The sequence below is a fragment of the Octodon degus genome, unplaced genomic scaffold (assembly GCF_000260255.1).
Source record: "Octodon degus isolate 3935 unplaced genomic scaffold, OctDeg1.0 scaffold00162, whole genome shotgun sequence".
NCBI classification, from domain to species: domain Eukaryota; kingdom Metazoa; phylum Chordata; class Mammalia; order Rodentia; family Octodontidae; genus Octodon; species Octodon degus.
In genome coordinates, this window is record NW_004524738.1 from 2,233,074 (window position 1) to 2,251,933 (window position 18,860).

At 51.6% G+C, this 18,860-nt stretch overlaps 1 protein-coding gene across 1 annotated transcript in view; it reads left to right on the forward strand.

The window, feature by feature from the left end:
• The window catches only part of Polr1a (RNA polymerase I subunit A), a 78,414-nt gene extending 59,941 nt beyond the window's left edge, over window positions 1–18,473 (forward strand). Inside the window, exons 20-34 of the mRNA XM_004642798.2 lie at window positions 479–631; window positions 2,166–2,248; window positions 4,539–4,704; window positions 5,786–6,007; window positions 6,846–7,060; window positions 8,592–8,759; window positions 9,142–9,277; window positions 9,722–9,879; window positions 13,686–13,812; window positions 14,509–14,619; window positions 15,092–15,373; window positions 16,061–16,261; window positions 17,304–17,421; window positions 17,878–18,042; window positions 18,354–18,473. Of these exons, the coding sequence (XP_004642855.1) occupies window positions 479–631; window positions 2,166–2,248; window positions 4,539–4,704; window positions 5,786–6,007; window positions 6,846–7,060; window positions 8,592–8,759; window positions 9,142–9,277; window positions 9,722–9,879; window positions 13,686–13,812; window positions 14,509–14,619; window positions 15,092–15,373; window positions 16,061–16,261; window positions 17,304–17,421; window positions 17,878–18,042; window positions 18,354–18,454 (2,406 nt within the window). The 3' untranslated portion in view covers window positions 18,455–18,473. The remainder of the gene's footprint in view (window positions 1–478; window positions 632–2,165; window positions 2,249–4,538; window positions 4,705–5,785; window positions 6,008–6,845; window positions 7,061–8,591; window positions 8,760–9,141; window positions 9,278–9,721; window positions 9,880–13,685; window positions 13,813–14,508; window positions 14,620–15,091; window positions 15,374–16,060; window positions 16,262–17,303; window positions 17,422–17,877; window positions 18,043–18,353) is intronic.
• Window positions 18,474–18,860: the final 387 nt, after the last annotated feature.

Here is an 18,860-nt window from a genome sequence, read left to right on the forward strand (position 1 = left end):
TGCTGGGGGATTGAACCGCGGTCCCTGATGCTTTGCCAAGCTTGTTCTAAGTAGGTGCTTTAGACCACTGAGCCATCTCTCCAGCCCATCGGGATGTCTTTTGACAGATCTGAATACCTGTTTTGTTTTTCATTCTTTTTCTTGAAACACAAGCTTTCCTGGATTGTTTAAAATCTAGTTTGCTAGGCATGGGGGAGACAGGAGGATCCTGGTGAATTTGAGGCCAGCATGGTATACATAGCAAGTTGACGATCATCCTGAACTACATAGTGAGACCCTGTCTCAGAAGAAGGGAAAGAAATCTATCTGTCTATTTATCTTTCTATCTATCTGTCTAGTTTGGCTAGAACTCTGTCCCCATGTAGCTTTTCTTAAAGAGCCAGGCTGTTCCTTCCTTGATAGAACAGAAGTGGGAGGGGAGGGTTGTTATTTTTAACACACACAAGGATCTTGTTCCATTTGGGTTTCCTTTCCCCAGATCTCATGCCTGCTGGGCCAGATTGAATTGGAAGGTCGGAGACCCCCACTGATGGCATCTGGCAAGTCACTACCCTGCTTTGAGCCTTATGAATTCACCCCTAGGGCTGGTGGCTTCGTCACTGGAAGGTTTCTCACCGGCATTAAGCCTCCCGTATGTGTATTTTACTATTTCATTTGGTGGTTTTCCTCATTTCTCATGGTTAGGTTCAATGACAGATGACTTTGACCCCAGCAATAACTTTGAGCAACGGCAATCAGGTGATAAATGCCAAGCCACTTGCAGCCTTAACCCTGGGTCCCATGATGACACAACCATGTGATCTACACCAGCTTTTCACTATAGTGTATATACTGGCACACAATAGGCACTCAGTGTGCTGAGGAATGGAAAGGTGAGCTGATCCAGTCTTGGCCCTGGCTTTTTCTCTTTAAGCCTGGTTAGCCTCCTTTGAAGCAGCTGGAAAAAGGAGTGTCACTCCCTGGGGGTATTTATATTACCAAAAGGAGCATCATGGAGATTTGGTTTCTGTGGAGCCATCCCCTGCCTCCCAAGAACCTCCCATGATTCCTCCACTGTGGGAGAGTTGACCAGCTGTAGCAAATGTTCACAGTGGAATTCTCCCCTAAGAGGAAGCCTTCTTGCACTCATCAGCAGTGGCTTTCTGAATGTTGGTACCTTTTGTTCCTTGTTGCAGTGCATGTCTGAAAGATCACTAAATTGGGATTTTTTTTTTTAATTTTATTTATTTATTTATTTATTTGAGAGAGAGAGAGAGAGAGAGAGAGAGAGAGAGAGAGAGAGAGAGGCGCCAGCTCAGCCCACCAGGGGGCAGGGCTGGCTGGCATGTGGTGCTGGGGGATTGAACCGCGGTCCCTGATGCTTTTGCTAAGTTTGTTCTAAGTAGGTGCTTTAGACCACTGAGCCATCTCACCAGCCCTAAATTGGGATTATAAATTATTCCAAGACCACTGACTGACCACAGCTCCTCCCTCTCCCAAGGTCACCTATGGCCTCTGGCATGGGAGGGTAGAGCATTGATGCAGACCAAAAATGTTCGTTTTCTGTCTATGACCCCCTGGTGAGTTCACAAATCATTGTAGTGGGTTATGACCACCATTCCTTTGTGTAAAGAAACAGAATGGCGAGATGAAGCATCGGAGTTTATCCTACTAAGGAACAGGCTAGTGCCCTAAGGTTTGGTTGGAGTTTTATGTCTTTATCTGCTTGTGTGTATAGTCTGCATTTGGTGATTACTTTTATAAATGTATCTTGTGGTTGGCTAAAGAATTTTAGAAAACACTCTTTGTTCTGCTCCCTTGTTGGAAGCAGAACCCAGGTGCAGAGGCTGAACCAGACAGTGGAGAGGCATCAGTGCTGTTTCTTTTAGGGAAGAGACATGGGGTAAGGTTCTGAGGAGATACAAATGGATACAAAGGGCACTTGACTCCTGTAAACTCCTGTTGCCTCTGATCCATGCTACCCTCCATCAGGAAAAGACCCAGAATTCAGGGGACAGCAGATGCTACTGGAGGCCATTAGTGCCCTCAGAGCCACAGGCCCAGGAGAAGGGGGAGGAGTGGGCCATCTGGTCAATAGATGCTGCTGAGCATGTCGCTGGAGTGGCCCTCCAGGAAGACAGAGTGCTCACTGTCACTTTTGGGACCTGGCTCCCCCTCTCTTGCAGGAGTTCTTCTTTCACTGTATGGCAGGGCGAGAAGGCCTAGTGGACACAGCTGTGAAAACCAGCCGCTCTGGCTACCTCCAAAGGTAAACCACCAAGGCGTCCCTGTTCGATATGGCCATTGTCCCAGGGCCCTGTACCTGTCATCTTTTGCTAAAGAATCTTTGGCTGATAAAAACGTTATGATAAAAAAAAAAGAAAAAAATAAAAAAAAAAACAAAAAGAAAAAAATAAAAAAAAAACAAACAAAAAAAATAAAAACGTTATGATAGTGTTCGTGTGTGGCTGAGGCAGGAAACAGCAGGTATTCTTCCCTGTCCACAGGAGGGGCAGAGTGTGTCCTTAGAGGCTTATGTGTAAACCTTGCCTTCGGCAACTCTGGTTGCCCTGTGGGAGCTGTGGACATAGGAAGAGGTCTCAGGCAGTGCTAAACTTGTCCTCTTCTGAGAGGCTTGGTGGCCCAGGGCTGTGCAGAGGACTCCAGGGTCCCTGTCTATGAGTCTGTGAGTAACGAGCCCTCCTTTACAGGCATCATGTTGTGGTTCCCCAGCCCAGACCTTCTTGCTCCTCTCCTTACTGAGAGGAAAGGAAATAAGCAGCACTGTAACCAGTCTTGATTCAGGCAGAAAACACTTCAAACAAAGCCTGACTCCAGAGCTCAGTGGAATGGGGAGCAGATCTCCGCATTCCACACTCCTCTGAGATGCAGTGTGGGAAGTTGATTTTGTGGACTTTTGGTCATGGTTCATCCTGAGCTCACAGAACCCATGCTGTTAGAAATAATGATAGGAAATGGAGATGTTTTAAGGTACGTCCTCAGAGAACTGCCTGCTACATTTTTCCTCCTAAAATTCTGCCCATCAGTTTTAGCTTCTGTTTCTGAGCTCATTTCCTAAACCTGCATACCATGCTCTGATCCCCTCCCTCTTGATTCCCGTGGTTGCCATCCATCGCGTTGGGGTGGGAAGGGAAAGTGGGCTTGAGGCAGATGCACACCTGGGAGACTGTTGGCAAGGGTCCTGCCTGAGGAGCTGGCCGTGCCTAGCAGGTAGCAGCACTTGGTGTAGCCAGGCCCTGTTCTCCTTCCCAGGGGCTGGGGTATCACAACCCATTCACACATGAGCAGAGGTTATACTTCTGTTCCCTCTAAATTATTCAAGAATATATGTGTATAGAAAAATACTGATAAACAGATGATCAGATGAGGAGGAGTGGAAATTTCTTATGTAGAACCAGGAGGCTTCAAGGCCCATTGAAAACAGGGTGAGCAGAGGGAGGGTGTCGAGGTTCCTGGCTAGAATAGAAGAGTAGCAGCCTCTGGGGTAAAGGCACAGACATCTGCAGGCTCAGCTTCCAGCATAGAGCAGGTTAAGACCCTTGCATGTGGCAGGCAAATGCAGCCCCTCAGCCTGGAGTGGGCCGGCCCAGGCTGGAAGTGGGAGGCAGTGGAAAGAAAGAAGCAGGTGTACTGAGGGCATGGGCACAAGCCTGAGTGGCAGCACTGCTGTTGACTAGAGGCAGGGTGCTGTGGGGCAGAGGAGGTGTGGCTAGGCATGAGATAGAAACACGTGGATCCTAGAGGCAGACACACCTGGGAGACTTGTTGAGGTGAGGCCTGGTGTTGTGGCCATGGGGGCCAGTTGTTGGTGCCCTGTGAGATCAGTGGAAGAAGGGCCAAAGACTGGCATGTCAGCCTGGGCAGCAAAACAGGATGAGTGTTCAGCACCAGCCTGACCAGGCTGGGGCTGGGCACCATGAGCACTGTGGTGACTAATTCTGTCCTCAGAGCTCAGGGTGGGTGTCAGGAGAGAGGACCTGGGCTCCTAGAAGCCCCCTTGCAGGAGGACACAAGGAAAACTGAGGCAGAGTGGCCAGAGAGGAGACAAGGCCAGGACCAAGGCACAGGAGAGGTTGGGCAAGGCAGCTAGACAGGCAAACTGAGGACAAAGGCCACCAGTTGAGGGGTGTTACATCAGCTGACAGTTCTGGATGACCTTTAGTGTCCCTGACAGTCACTGAACTGACAGTTCCAGAATCCTTGCCAGTTCCCCTGCCCCTCCTGCCTGTGGCTCTAAGTGTGCTAGGCTCTGGGGAGCAAGTGGGTGGAGGGCCTGGCTGTAGCCCCAGCAGCTGAGCAAGGTGGGAGCCAGTTCTGTCAGTGACAGCCAGGCCTCTCAGCCACACTGTTGGGGGCACCTTCTAGAAAACTGTGAGGAGATGCAACCCCTGTTTGGGGAATGCCAGAGCCCAGAGCTGAGGCACAGGAGCTGGCATGTGCTGGGAGCTTGGCTGCAGAACAGAGTGCTCCCTCCTTCCCCTGCATTGTCACCTGTTGGAGCTGCACCTCCAGGGACTGAGCTAATGGTCTCCTTCCAGGTGCATCATCAAGCATCTGGAGGGGCTGGTCGTCCAGTATGATCTGACAGTCCGTGACAGCGATGGCAGCGTGGTGCAGTTCCTGTATGGAGAGGACGGCTTGGACATCCCCAAGACACCATTCCTGCAGCCCAAGCAGTTCCCCTTCCTGGCCAGCAACTATGAGGTGGTCCCGCCCTGGGCCTTGGGGCTTGGGGGCTCCCACATGGGGCCAGAGGAGCTGGCACCCTGAACTCTCACCCTGTCCACTGGCCATCAAAAAGTCAAGTGGGGTGGGTTCACATAGCACCCACCCAGGCCCTGAAACAGTTGCCATTTCCCAAGCCTCTGTGGTCTTCAATCACATTTGGTGGTGAGAGGTCATCGGCACCTCTAGAGTAACAGCCACTATTCGCGGTGCTTTCCACGAGCTAGGCCCTAAGATATAAAGCATGTTGAACTCTCACCCTCGCTACAACTGAGGAAGTTAGCAGCACTCTGCCCATTTTATAGTTGGGGCACCTGAGGGTCAGAGCTAAAGTAGCCAGCTGCTAAGTCAGTATTTCAACCCAGGCCTGCCCAAAGCACTCTGGTGATTTTCACACTGCTATACAGCTCTGGCAATGCCCATCACTGTTGGCTGAGCAGTCACCCCAGTTTGCATACAGTAAATCCCCAACTTAACAAGTTCCATTCTGGGAGAGCGTTTGTCAGTTGGGATCATTTGTAAATCTGACAAAGTGAATCTCATTTTTGACATAGATACACAATGTAGAATATAAAAAAAAAGTAAACAACCGCAAAAATATTGTAAACAAACTTTTTACTTTTATAATACCCTAAAAATGAAAAGGTAGATACATGAGCTATTTTCTGTTTTATTACTATTGCAAGGTCTGTTCCTGTCTGGAAGTTCACAACTCAAATGTTCGTAAGTTGATGGCTTACTATATTAGGAAACTAAAACTGTCTCAGTTTGTCCAAGGTTCCCTATCTGATGGCAGAATCAAGGGTTCTTTGTGGTACTTGTCTCAGCACTATGGCCATCTAATTCCTTTTTCCCAGAACTCTCTGTTCTTGGAGGGGCTCTGAGTATGCTGGTCTGCTGCCCATGACTGCTCTGGCTCTCACATCTGGTTTGCATAAAGGTCCCTGATCAGCAGTGGGTGTGAGACTTCCAGAGGGTTCCTCCTGGGTCCTGTGAACTTGTATAGCATTATCCTTCTATCGTTCTCATCTCTCATCTTTCAAATGCTTGCTTTATTTAGGTGATAGTGAAATCCAAGCATCTCCATGAAGCTCTGTCCAGAGGAGAATCCCAAAAAGCTCTCCATCACTTCAGAGCCATCAAAAAATGGCACAGCAAACATCCCAGCACCCTGCTGAGGAGAGGCGCCTTCCTCAGTTATTCCCAAAAGATTCAAGCAGCAGTGAGAGCCCTGAACCTTGAGGGCAAGAACCAGAATGGCCGCAGCCCAGAGGCTCAGCAGGTAACGTGGGGGCGCTGGCACGTTGTGGCCGTAGCTGGGTGAAGGATGAGGGGTTCCCTCAAAGACAGTGTGATGGTGAAATCCACCAGAACACACAAATGGCAGTCACATAAGAAAGTAAAGAGGGAACTTCCCCGGAGTGTGTAAGGTCAGGGGATTTTACTGGGGCTGGTGACTTCAGGATTTCTCACCACCCCAGGTGTGTAGACATGGGGAGAATGATCATCAGAAATGGACAGGGTGGCTGTGAGTGGAGCACCAAGTGGAGAGCCATTAGAGAGAGGTCAGGGGTAAAGCCCAGCACCGCTCTTCTGCTTCCCACTGTGCTCCTGGCTCCTCCTGTTAACTAGACACAGCTGGAAGCTGGAGGATAGGCACTCTTGGTAGCAGTCAGCAGTCACTGAACCTGCTTGTGGGGCATGGAGGCCATGGAGCAGCCTGTATCTGGGGCTAACTGGGGTCCAGCACATTCACTTCACTGTCCTGGTTGGCCTAGGACAGGTCGCTTTGGCTGTTGGTCGAACATAAGCATTAACATGCCCCTGTCAGTCTCCAGAAGAGTCCCAGTTGGACAGTCAATTATGTGGTCTCCTTATCTTTGCTTGAGTGGCCCAGGAGGAGCAGCTGCTAGAGTCCTGGAGGACACACTCAGACTCCCCCCACCCCTTTTAACTGTGGAGGTGGTTTTCTCATCCCACGCAGGTCCCAGTCTTAACTGTACTCCATGCTGTCATCTGGAGCCAGTGCCTTTGAGCCTGCATAGGTTGCTAGGTGTCTCAGAAGAGGCCTACTCTTGGCCCTCTCCTATGTAGCTAAGACCTTCCTGCCCTGCTTTCAGATGTTGCAGATGTGGTATGAGTTGGATGAACAGAGCCGTCGGAAATACCAGAAGAAAGCAGCCCCTTGTCCTGACCCCAGTCTGTCTGTCTGGCGTCCAGACATCTACTTAGCATCTGTGTCTGAAACATTTGAAAAAAAAGTTGATGACTACAGCCAGGAGTGGGCAGCCCAAGCAGAGAGGAGCTATGAGAAATCGGAGCTTTCCCTCGACAGGTGAGGACACTGACTTGTTTCCCCGTGTGTGCAAGTAGATTCCCTCCGGGCAGGAGATTCAAGCAGGAGGGAGGGATAGGAGACACCAAGGAGTGTCTTGAAGGTCCTAAGAACTCTGGAACAGACCAGAGTAGGTAGGCAGAAGTGGGCATGCTTCTCATTTAGGCCGAGACTCAGAAGAACCTCTTCTGGGACAAAGGCTTGTAGAAGTGGCATATCGTTCTGGCCTTTCACATGCTTTCTCCAGCCAGACCTCCAGTTCCACCCAGCTGACTCCCACCCCACCCCTACTGAATTTTGTGTGGTGGCCATGGCAGCATGAGTGAAGGAATCCATCTGGTCACCATGCAGGTGCTGCCAGCTCTGACACTGGGAGATCATTCACTGTCTTGGGACATCATGTCTTAGCTTTTCTGAGGGCTTGAAGATGAGAACTCATGGTCCTTGGAGGTTTGGGTTTACAGCCTTAAGGAGGAAGGCCCACATGGAGGCCTCAGCTTAGACCTTTAGATATCTCTTTCTCTTTCTCTCTCTCCCTCCCTCCCTCCCTCCCTTCCTCCCTTCTTCCCTCCCACCAGTAATTGACTGAAACCCATAGTGTGGGTGGGTGGGAAGCTGCTTGAGCCAGCACAGATGTCGAAGTATTACAAGAGTCACCAGGGTGCTGCCTGGCATCCTTCTGGGTCCTACCCACACAGCTCACTAAGCTTGTAAAGCTGAAGACCCAGTGTGGCATATCATTCTGGCCCTCTCACATGCTTTCTCCAGCCGGACCTCCGATTCCAGCCAGCTGACTGTCCCACCCCACCCCTATTGCACCGCTGCAGCTCAGGAGGTTGTACTACCCTTCTCCAACACCTAGAAGAGTTTGCAGAGAATTGTAGTTTCAGGATGCTGCCCTTCCCCAACAAAACAGTTCCCACATGTGTGCCTTTGTTGAGCCCCTTCCCTGTTCTGTGTGCCAGGTGTTAGCATTTCCTGGTTGCCCTTCCTAAAAGGCCACTGTTGTAAGGAGAGTAGGTAGTGCATTGCAGAGTTGTGTGGCCTGCGTACCCTTGTGTGCTGTGCAGTCACTTGCACTGGTGAGGCTCTTTACTAGGTACTTTACCATGTTCTTCACTGCTTAGCCTGAACCTTTCTAATTTGTACATTCAAAGGTTTAAGCCCTCTCCAGTCTGTCACAGTTTGGGGTTGGGGGTATAAGGTGAATAAAGAAAAATGTCAGTAATAAGCCCTGAAACTCACTGCTTTGGGTTCCTGCAGGAACTGGCCCAGAGCAGATGCATGATGTTCTTGGGGCCCCTGTGAACAGTGCAAATATAAAAGCCTAGTGCTTTCCTGCCAGCTAGAGTCTGTACTGTATAATTTTAGTATGATAGGCTCTTTGGCAAGAATACAAAGAGTAAAGGGATCATCTGCCTAGAAAAACAAGCCCAGGAAGAGCCAGAGGATTCTAGCTTTTGGATTTGTGTGGGCATGGTGGGCAGTCTGGTACCTGCTCCTGACCCTCTCTCCCCTTTGCCATCTCCAGGTTGAGGACGCTGCTGCAGCTGAAGTGGCAGCGCTCACTGTGTGACCCAGGCGAGGCCGTGGGTCTGCTGGCTGCCCAGAGTATTGGGGAGCCCTCCACGCAGATGACCCTGAACACTTTCCACTTTGCAGGCAGAGGCGAGATGAACGTCACTCTTGGCATTCCCAGGTGGGGCTGCAAGAGCTCCTGAGGGTAGAGAGCTACCTTTCCCTTGTGGGCAGGGCCATAGGCAGGTGGCTGGGGGCGCTGATGAGCACCTAGGTGAGACTCAGAAGAAGTGCTGCAAATGCTAGCTGTCCTCCCTGTATCGTTCAGTAAGCACCTACTGTGTGCAGGGCCCAAAAATCAGACACAGCCCTGGGTTAAGGAGCTGGCACTTCAGGGAAGAGACTGGGAAAGTCCCTCGCTGTCTCGGGCCAGGGCCAGGCAGGACTGTGATCCACTATGTTCCCCTCTCATCTCAGAAGAGCTCTGACATCTTTAGAAGAGGCTTCCTGCAAACAAGGGATCTGGTTGCCTCATAAGCTGACGCACCCTTGTCCTGCGGCAGGTTGAGGGAGATTCTCATGGTGGCCAGCGCCAACATCAAGACACCTATGATGAGTGTGCCCGTGTTTAACACCAAGAGGGCCCTGAAGAGAGTGAAGAGCCTGAAGAAGCAGCTCACCAGAGTGTGCCTTGGGGAGGTAACTCGTGCCCAAGCAGCATGCTGTGGGAGGGTGAGCCTGTGTACCCCCATCAGAGCACAGCAGGCCATGCCAACTGCAGATCTTCAGCTCAGATTCCCAGGGGGGAAAAAGAAGTCATCTTTGCCTAGTACTGGCCAGGGATGGATCTAGATGCTTTTAAAGATAATCATCCTTTTGTGCTTAAAAATTGCTGTGAGCTCTTCCTGGGTGAGCTTACCAGCTCCACAGAAGCCCGTTCCTCACAAGTTCTGGCTGCTCTCTGGAGGCTTCCAGCTGCAGCCCCTGCTCCCCCTAAGGAGTCCCGCCAGGAGAGCACAATAGAGTATCTTTGGAGTTTGCTGCCCATCTACTATCTCCGTGAGCCCTTCATTTCCCGTAATCCACTTGTGGTACAGTTACATGGGACTTGGACAAACCCAAGTTCTCCTTATCTGTTTCTAGGTGTTGCAGAAAGTTGATGTTGAGGAGACCTTCTGTATGGGGGAAAAGCAGAACAAATTCCGGGTGTACCAGCTTCAGTTTCACTTCCTGCCACATGCATATTACCAGCAGGAGAAGTGCCTGAGGCCTGAGGACATCCTGCACTTCATGGAAACAAGGTCAGGACATGGCTATGCTTGTCGTTGTCCTTACATAGCATGCTGCTGCTCACAGGGCTGCTGTGTTTGCCCAGTGAACCCTGTAGCAGAAGCCTCTAGGAAAACAACAGTTCCTGCAACCTAATCTGAAAACCTCACCACCAGTCTGGTGTGTGGGTATGACTTTATGGACCACACATCACACCCTCAACCATATTCTTTGGTTGATGGGCCAGGATTATTGCTTTCTCAAGTTTGCAATGTTCAGACATGAAAATGTGTGTGAGAGAAAATACAGCCTGCCTCTGTGAGTCAGACCAGCTTGAGATGTTAGTGTTTGATGGGATGTGATTCGGGGCAGTGAGCTGATGACATGCTGCTTTCAAGCCCCAGTTCTGTGACTAGGACTGCTTATACCTCTTTACAGAGGACTAGAGAAATTCTGGTTCTTGTCTCAGGAGAAGAATGAACTTTCTCAAGTCACTATTGCATATTTGAAAGTGTAGGCCGTAAAGCTGAGTGCATAGTATCAGGAAGATGGGTTCTTTGGGACTGGATCAAGTGCAAAGGAGCCAACAAAGTAGGCCTCTCGGGCCCACTGTGGAGCCCAGCAGGTTGTGAGGAAAACCTTCTGTGATGAGAAGCCCCTGGGAGACTCCAGAGTATAGAACCTGTCTCAGGTTACTGTCAGTCTACAGGAACATGGGCCAGGGCAGTCAAGTGTTCTGATTTTTTGTTTTTTACTGGTTTTTTTTTTTTTTTCCTTTGGTTTTTTGGCTTTTTTTTTTTTTTTTTTTTTAAAAAAAAAAAAAAAAAAAAAAAAAAAAAGTCTTCTAACTTACAAATGCAACTAACTCTATACTTTTAAATGCCTGCTAGGCAAAATTGATCCCATCCATTGGTGGGATTCACCTCAGGCCACTGAGCACTGTCTTGGATCCAAACCAGCTCCCAGGTCTTCCCAGAGCTGCTGGATGTGGGGAGCCAGGGCAGTGCAGAGGCCAGAGCTCCCCTGCCCTCACATATCCCACACGGATCGGTCACTAAGGCAGGTGGGGCCAGAAAAAGGTGACTCCTGCCTTTAGCTCTCCACCTTCTACTCCTCCCTGAGAATGAGACCTGGCTTCAGAGCAGCCCTCTGTGCAGGTGGCATTTAGGATGATAGATGAACCTGGGTCTAAACTCAGCCTTAAGGACATTGGTCACTTGTCAGGCACACCCTGCCCCAGGAGACACAGACCCTAGCTAAGACTGCTACTGAGCCTTGGGGAGCACCCACCTTACCTTACAAAAGGTAAGTTCCGTCAAGCTGTCCTCCATGCGCTCTGGGTCGCTGGGCATGGTGACAGGAGAGCATTGTGTGCTCCGGCCTGCCAGCTTGTAAATTAAGAGAGGACAGTGACTCCCAGGTGTATGTTGCAGATGTTTGTGCTGGCCTAGCAGCCCTCCTCTGGGAAGTGGGAGTCAGGATCACACTGCCCGTGCAGTGAGGTGGAGTCTGCCCCATATCTCTGCACCTGAGCTCCATCTCCAAGCAGGTAGACCTGCCTGAAGCATGCCCTGGGCTGGGCTCTGGGCTCTCTGCTGACATTGCCTCATTGAGTTGCAAACAGTAGATCACTTTAAAACTCCTTCCTGATGAGTGACAGCCCTAGCTTGTTCCCAGCAGTAAAGTATTTTTGACGTCCTAGCTGTGTTTTCATTTTGCTCTTGAGCAGCTGCAATCAACAAGGCCACGTCAGGCACATGGTGGAGGTAGTCTGGTGACTCTAGAAGAAGGGCCCTGAGGTTTCTGGCAAAGTCATAAAAAAAAAAAAAAAAAAAAAAAGCAGGCTGTAAATAGGGCTGAGGGGCTGGGGAGATAGCTCAGTAGAATAAGTGCAGGATCCTGAGTTCAATCCCCGGTACCACAAAAAAAAAAAAAATAAAGTAAATGGGCTGAGGTTAGCACCCCAGTGTGGGCCCAGCGGTGGTGCAGCCAGCCTTGTTAAAGCTTCTGTGCTTTAACAGGAGATGGAAGTGGGTAAGGTATGCTTTCAGAAGAGTCATGTTTCCTCTCTGTGAGGTTTCTCTTTTTCTTTCCTTTCTTCCTGTTCTTTCCACCAGTGTCTTCTCCTGTCCCTTCATTCCCTATTGTGGGATCATGAGGCTTTTTTGACATAAAGTAGAGTGAAAAAGAAGAGATAGGGAGCCGCTTGAATGGGTGGAGATGTATAAACACTAAAGCTGCCTGGCTGGCTGTATTGGTGCTCGCCACTTGAGTATTTATGCTAATGATCTGCAAGGTGGGCAGGAGATGAAGAAGAATACTGGGCCAGGAGTTGGGGCTGTAGGTCCTGGCCTCCATCCGGGGCATGAGCTGACCCTGCCCGTGATCCTTGTAGGTTGAGTGTCTGTGACTCTTAACTCTGCCTAGCAGTTGGCAGAGCTGTTAACAAGCACTTTAAGAGATAGCAAAGGGTCATGTTCCAAGTTTGTAGTGATCTGCATGGGCTGGGAGGTTACCCTGCCACCTGCCCCTGTGGTTCCCTTTGCTTGCATTCTGACAGCAGCACTCTCAGAAAGCAGTTCTTGTGGACCACCCCTTCCCTTGCTTCACAATCACAGACAGGCAATGGCTACACCTCCCGGGCAACACTGGCACATTGCCACGCGTCCGCTACACACCAGCCACTGTTTGTTCTGCTCCCTCATCATATCCCAAGTGCCGCCTGTCCTGGTGACCAGACAGGCAGGGCAGAAATCCCCTCCTGGGGCATTGGGCAGGGCTTCTTGGAGGAGTTGCATCTTCACTTTGGCCCAGCCTGATAAGCTGGAGCAGTGGTCCGGCAGAGGGGACCTGCACCTTTGTTTCACTCCATCTCTGCTCTGCACAGTGGCCTCCTGTGAGGAGAGTGCACCGCGGCACACAGATCCAGGTGCTCCTCCGCAGGCTGACACAGAACCTTCCCTGTCCCTCTGCAGCAAAACCAGATGGCCTCTGTCCTCCTGTCCCCAACCTCACTGCCTGCTGAACAAGTATGTCACTAGATTAATGGGTGAGGAGCCTTTTCTCTGCCATGAACAGAAACTGCAGCAAAACCATGTACCTCTTTTAAAAGTTACCCAGAAACGAAGGAAGTTTTGTTTTTAATGAGCAGAACAGTAAACCTGCAACCCATCTATTTTTCAGATTAAAACTCGGCTCATTGGGGGCCGGGAACCTGCCATTTCTCCCTCATGTTGCGCCTAGGGCTTGCACATTGGCATAGGGTATACAAGGCCCCGAAGCTCCTACAGCTGGGAACAGTCGGGGTAGATCAGCTCTTCCAGCCAATAAAGAGGCAGAGGCTGAGAGAAGCAGCACTGTGGAGCGAGCAGGAGGAAGCCCCAACTCGGACATGGGCAAGGGGCCAGGAAAGGCTCTGAGCTGCCCTGTCTTCTTCCTGGCTGATTGGGTTCTAACTGACATGGTTTATTGCTGCAAAGCATCTCGTCACTGTCCTTTGAAATTCTGGTGAGCTTTTCCAAAGTCTTCATTCTGGGAAAAGTATCAGACACAGGGTCAATTCTGATTAAGATTATACCATACTAATACCCACACTATGTAAACAAGCAGTGATAGCAAGGTAACCAGGCTGAAAGCCATGCAGTCTGCACGTGACTGAGCCAAGAGGCTGACCAGGCCTTCCTGCTCAGAAGGGAGAAGGGGAGCGAGAGGACAGGAGAGACTGGCCTCCATCCTGTGCTTTCCTCTCCTGTGGATTCCCTCGGCATCCCGCTGCACCATGAAGGGAGGGCAGGCCACGTGGTACTGACATTGGAGCATGGCTGTCTTCTTGCTTCAGGTTCTTTAAGCTTCTGATGGAATCCATCAAAAAGAAGCATAGTAAAGCATCAGCCCTCCGGAGTGTGAACACTCGGAGAGCTACACAGCGGGATCTCAGTGATGCTGGAGAATCAAGGAGGACCCAGGTGAGCAAGGCCTAGGGTGCACTTGGGCCATACAGGGACAGTCCTGGGGCAGGGTGGGGTGGAGGGGTCCCGTGATCTTCCAGGAAAGGCTCTGTAACTGTTCTCAGCGCTCTGCAGGTCCCTTTCTGCCAGAGAGCTGGCAGGGACCAGAGAGACATTGTATAATAAGGCAACCCTCAGTGACAAAAAAGGGATGGAGGATTGTCTTGATAGAATACTTAGTGACTTAAAAACTGGGTACTTATACCCTTTCTCCTTTTCCCATCCCGCAACAAAAATGATGAAAAAAATATTTGGAACAATATTTTACACCATCTTTTAAGGACTTGAAAAGCCCTAGCACTTGTACTTGCCAAGTAGGTGCTTATGCCTCTGAGCTCTCTCCCTGGGCCTACCCTAGCACTTTTTGTTTCCAAATGGAAGATGTTACAGGTGATGTGTATGGAGTCTGAAGGGAAAGCAGCCTGGAACCTGGGGCTAGCTAGTTGCTGTGGGCTTGGGGGTATCAGAACAGGAGTGAAATGGAGAAGGGTGGTAGATGGGCACCTGGGAAGTGGTAGTGGGCAGCACAGTGGCTGAGTGGGTGAATGGAAAGGCAGGTGGGGGGCAGATGGGTGAACAACCTGCTAGCTAGGTGCAGAGACACATACATGGAGCACCAGGTATTGGAACTAATCATTTTCCTTCTCGTCCCAGGGAGAGCAGGAGGGCGATGAGGAAGAAGAGGGGAACATTGTGGATGCTGAAGCTGAGGAGGGGGATGCTGACGCCTCAGACACAAAGTGCAAGGCGAAGCAGGAAGAAGAGGTGAGGGGCTGGCTGCAGTGAAGGGCCTGTGGTCACATCTCTCCTCTGGCACTAGAAGGCTGTGGTCTCTGTCCACTGGAAGCCCACAGGAGCCCTGCAGCAAGGCCTGCCTGTGTAGCACACCTCTGGACTGAGCAGATAGACTTCAGGGATCCCCCCCTGGGATCTGGTTGCCCCCAGATTTGCAGGATCCATGGAAGCCTCTGGTCACTAGTTAGGAGGGCGTGCAGTGCAGACATGATACCCCCCCCACACACACACACCCTAGACTGGTCCTACTGCAGTCTCTGCAGAGACAAGGCAGGCCCAAGGGCCTGCACAGGGAGGGCTCAGGTGGTGTGTGGGGAGGAAGGTAACCAGGGCAGAGAGGCTGGGAGTGTGGGGCAGGTTGCGCCTTTGGGCCTGAGCCAGACACAGCCATTTTAGGGTACTTGTTCCAGACACAAAGTGTAGGTCCACTGTTTTTTACCAGGTGGATTATGAGAGTGAGGAAGAGGAGGAGAAAGAGGAAGAAGAAGATGAGGAGGACACACAGGATGGTGGGAACATCCATGGTGAGGATGCCAACCAGGCCCACGAACCAGATGAGGAGGTAGGCTCGGCCGCTGAGGAGGACTTGCCTCAGAAACTTCCCTGCCGCCGCCGGGAACCCCAAGGAGCCGAGGCTGTGGAGCGCCGTGTCCAGGCTGTGCGTGAGGCCCACTCATTCATTGAGGACTACCAGTATGACACGGAGGCCAGCCTGTGGTGCCAGGTCAGTGCAGAGCACAGCTGGATCTGGACAACTATGCTGGCCCCCTGCTCTGCCAGATTGCAGGCATGAGAGTTCTGAGTCTGGTGACACCCAAACTCTCAGCACCAGAGCACAGCCCCACAAGTGCCACTTTAGAGCCCTTTCCATTGTTCAGGAACAGGATGCAAATCATCTGCCAGACCCTGCAGGTTCTTTCCACAGTGTCACCTCACTTGGTCCTCAGCACACAGGCCTCATTGACAGCAAACAGGAGGCTGAGAGCTCCCAGTGTGGGGCACAGCCCTTGCCCTGGGGCCTTCCAGGCTGGATGATAGAGAAGCCTCAGCATCTCAAAGGCTTATTTTTCATCTTCCCTTGGGCCTGCGTCAATGGTTCCCAGCTGGTAGTGCAACTTAGAGGACTCAGGTGGGATCCCAGGCCCAGAGCAACATGGACCCCCTTGGCATTTGAAGGACAACAGGGCAAGGTTGAGTGGGCACTGGCCCCTACATCGTCACTGATGTCTGTGACCATGCAGCTCCACTGTTGCCTCCTTGAATGTGAGTGAGCAAGTTGGCTGCTCTCTGTCAGTAAAGCCACACACTGTTCAGGGCCCTGGCAGCTCATGTGGCAGGCTCTCTACCAAGAGGGCTTTTAGGGTGCCTAGGAGCCTGGCCCCTTCAACCCCCTACTCTCATGCTCTTGTAGGTGACGCTGAAGCTCCCTATGATGAAAATTAACTTCGACATGAGCTCCCTCATCATGTCCTTAGCCCACAGTGCTGTTGTCTATACAACGAAGGGCATCACTCGGTGCCTCCTGAACGAGACCACCAACAGCAAGAACGAGAAAGAGCTTGTGCTGAACACAGAAGGAATCAACCTCCCAGAGCTGTTCAAGTATTCTGAGGTGCGTGTGCCTCCTCAGCTGCTCATGCGTGGAAGTTATGTTCCCAAGCCTGAGTGCACAGGTCCTGTCCTGCCCCTGGAGACTCCAGCTGGGCCCGTGGGCCTTCTGCAGCTCGCTGTGCATCAAGTTCACTTTAGTGTTTCCATACATTTTTAAAGTTTTGAAGTTAAGACCTTGCCAAGGCAGGTTATAAGAAGTGTATTGTATCACTGGCCTAGATCTTCCTTTATCCGGTAGAGGAGTCCCCACCTAACCCAGCACAGCCCAAGTAGTGCTGGCCACAGCCCACGCTCCTGTCCCACCTGCTCTCCAGCATGTTCATCCTTTCTGAATTGCTCTACCCTGGACACAGGTTCCCATACAGGATACTAATAAGCTTGGGGGCCCCAGTGCCTTTTCCTTCAGCAGGCATTATGTCACCAGAGCCCCTCTTGCCTTGCCCACTTCTGCCCCCACCAACCATGGCCCTGGAGGAGGAGGAGAAGGAAGAGCCTGTACCTCCTGGGAATCCACTCCCATTTCCATGGGAAGTGCTCGGGGTCACATGTGCTTGTGGGGTTTGTGTCAGCAAAGACCAGGCAGGTCGCCTGTCTTCTGTGGAATGTCCTAGTGCTGGGGTAGTGCCCCTTCCAGGCACAGTGCAGAGCCGCTGAGGACTGCTCCAGGATGGCACAGTTGTAGCCTCAAATCTCTGGTGAGCCCTGACAGACCCCTAAGGCCCATCCCTGCATGTGTGTCCTATAGAGCTTTGAGGGGTTCCGCTGCGGGAACCATCTGTAAACAGTAGTAAACAGCTGTTTGTGTAAGGAATTTCCTTCATACTGAATCTCAAGTGTGTCCTGAGTCATTAATTACAGCAGAAGAGAGGCCTGAAGCCTGGCCAGCAGGTCATCAGCTTCCCTTCCATTCATCCTGGCCACCTCTGCATACTTGCTCATTGGCCTTGCTGTTACCGGGCATGTAAGAGAGTGCAGCAGGGGTGGCGGCTGTGTAGACAAAAGGAGCAGCAGGGTAGGCCCTGAGCTCTTCCTTCCTCTCCCAGGTGCTGGACCTGCGCCGACTCTATTCCAATGACATCCATGCCATGGCCAACACATATGGCATCGAGGCTGCACTACGCGTGATTGAGAAGGAGATCAAGGATGTGTTTGCTGTATATGGTAGGAGGGGTGTCCAAAACACCCCAGAGGGTCAGGCTTGAGTTGGCTGTGTGCCAAGGCAAAACTGCAGTGTGGGTACAGTACAAGTACAGTAGGTGACCACAGTGTCTGAGTCCTGGAGGGAACATGAGGGGCTGGTGGCCCCATCATGGAGCCCCCCAGTGGTTCTCAGCAGCTGGTGTCTTTGGGAAGCTCCCAAAAGTTCAGTGACTTGGCCCATCTGGCCTGCAGGGTTCTGGTTCCCCAGGGAATACAGTACAGATGGCTCATCACTTCTGAGGCTGCTGGGTGGGCAGGATATAGGCACAGCATGGTCCTCAGGCACAGAGGTGACAGAGCTGGGAGGGAGTCCTAGGGCATGAGCTGGAGCAGCCAGGCCCGTCTGTCTGATGGTGCTTCCCAGCTGTTCCCCTCATCACTGCTTAATCCTTGCCAATGTTACCACTCCCGTGACAGGCATTACAGTGGATCCTCGCCATCTGTCCCTGGTTGCTGATTATATGTGCTTTGAGGGTGTTTACAAGCCGTTGAATCGCTTTGGGATCAGGTCAAGCTCCTCTCCTCTGCAGCAGATGACGTTTGAAACCAGCTTCCAGTTTCTGAAGCAGGCCACCATGATGGGTCAGTGTGGGCCATGCCTCTAAGTGGCCTGTCTTATGGGGCCCCTTTCCATAGCACTTTGCAGTCCTGGGAGATTGCAGAATGGTAGGGCTGGGTGGGGGCAGCAGACAAGAAAACTGCCCTGTGTTCCAAAGAAGAAGGGTGCCCCCCTCTTTAAAGGTGGGAGCCTCCTACAATGCCACATGGCTGTCAGCCACAGGACCTCAGCCTCACACCCCAGTGTTGAGCACATGCCCATCCATCCCCCCCCCCCCCATGTCACCCTCAGTTTTCCCCACAAAACCCTGACATAGGTTCTGTGTGTCTCACAGGATCCCACGATGAGCTGAAGTCCCCTTCAGCCTGCCTCATGGTCGGGAAGGTTGTCAAGGGCGGAACAGGCCTGTTTGAGCTCAAGCAGCCCCTGAGATAGCGGCTGCTGCAGCACCGTTTGCCCAGCCTAAAGGTCCTGGGTGCAGGCGTAACCAGCATGGAAGAGGGCCAGAAGATCTAGACTCCGAGGTGGTTCAGAGCACAGCAGGGAACTCAGACTCCACAAAGCAGCTGGGCTTTGGGCAGAAGTAGGAAGTGGCACTGTTGCTCTTCCCTGCCCCATGTCAGGACTGTAACAACACTGAGTTCCTACAAAATGGCTGGGGCTTCGCATGCACTGCAGATGCTCAGGAGAAGGCCCAGAATGTTTCCTGAAGGACCAAGGGCACATGCCTTGTTTTCTGCTGTTGGGGACCCACGGCACCTCCAGTGTAGGGACAGGAGATCCTGTTGCTGTGCATGCAGGTAACTGCAGACAGCTTTCTTGGGGTCTCTAGTGAGTGTAA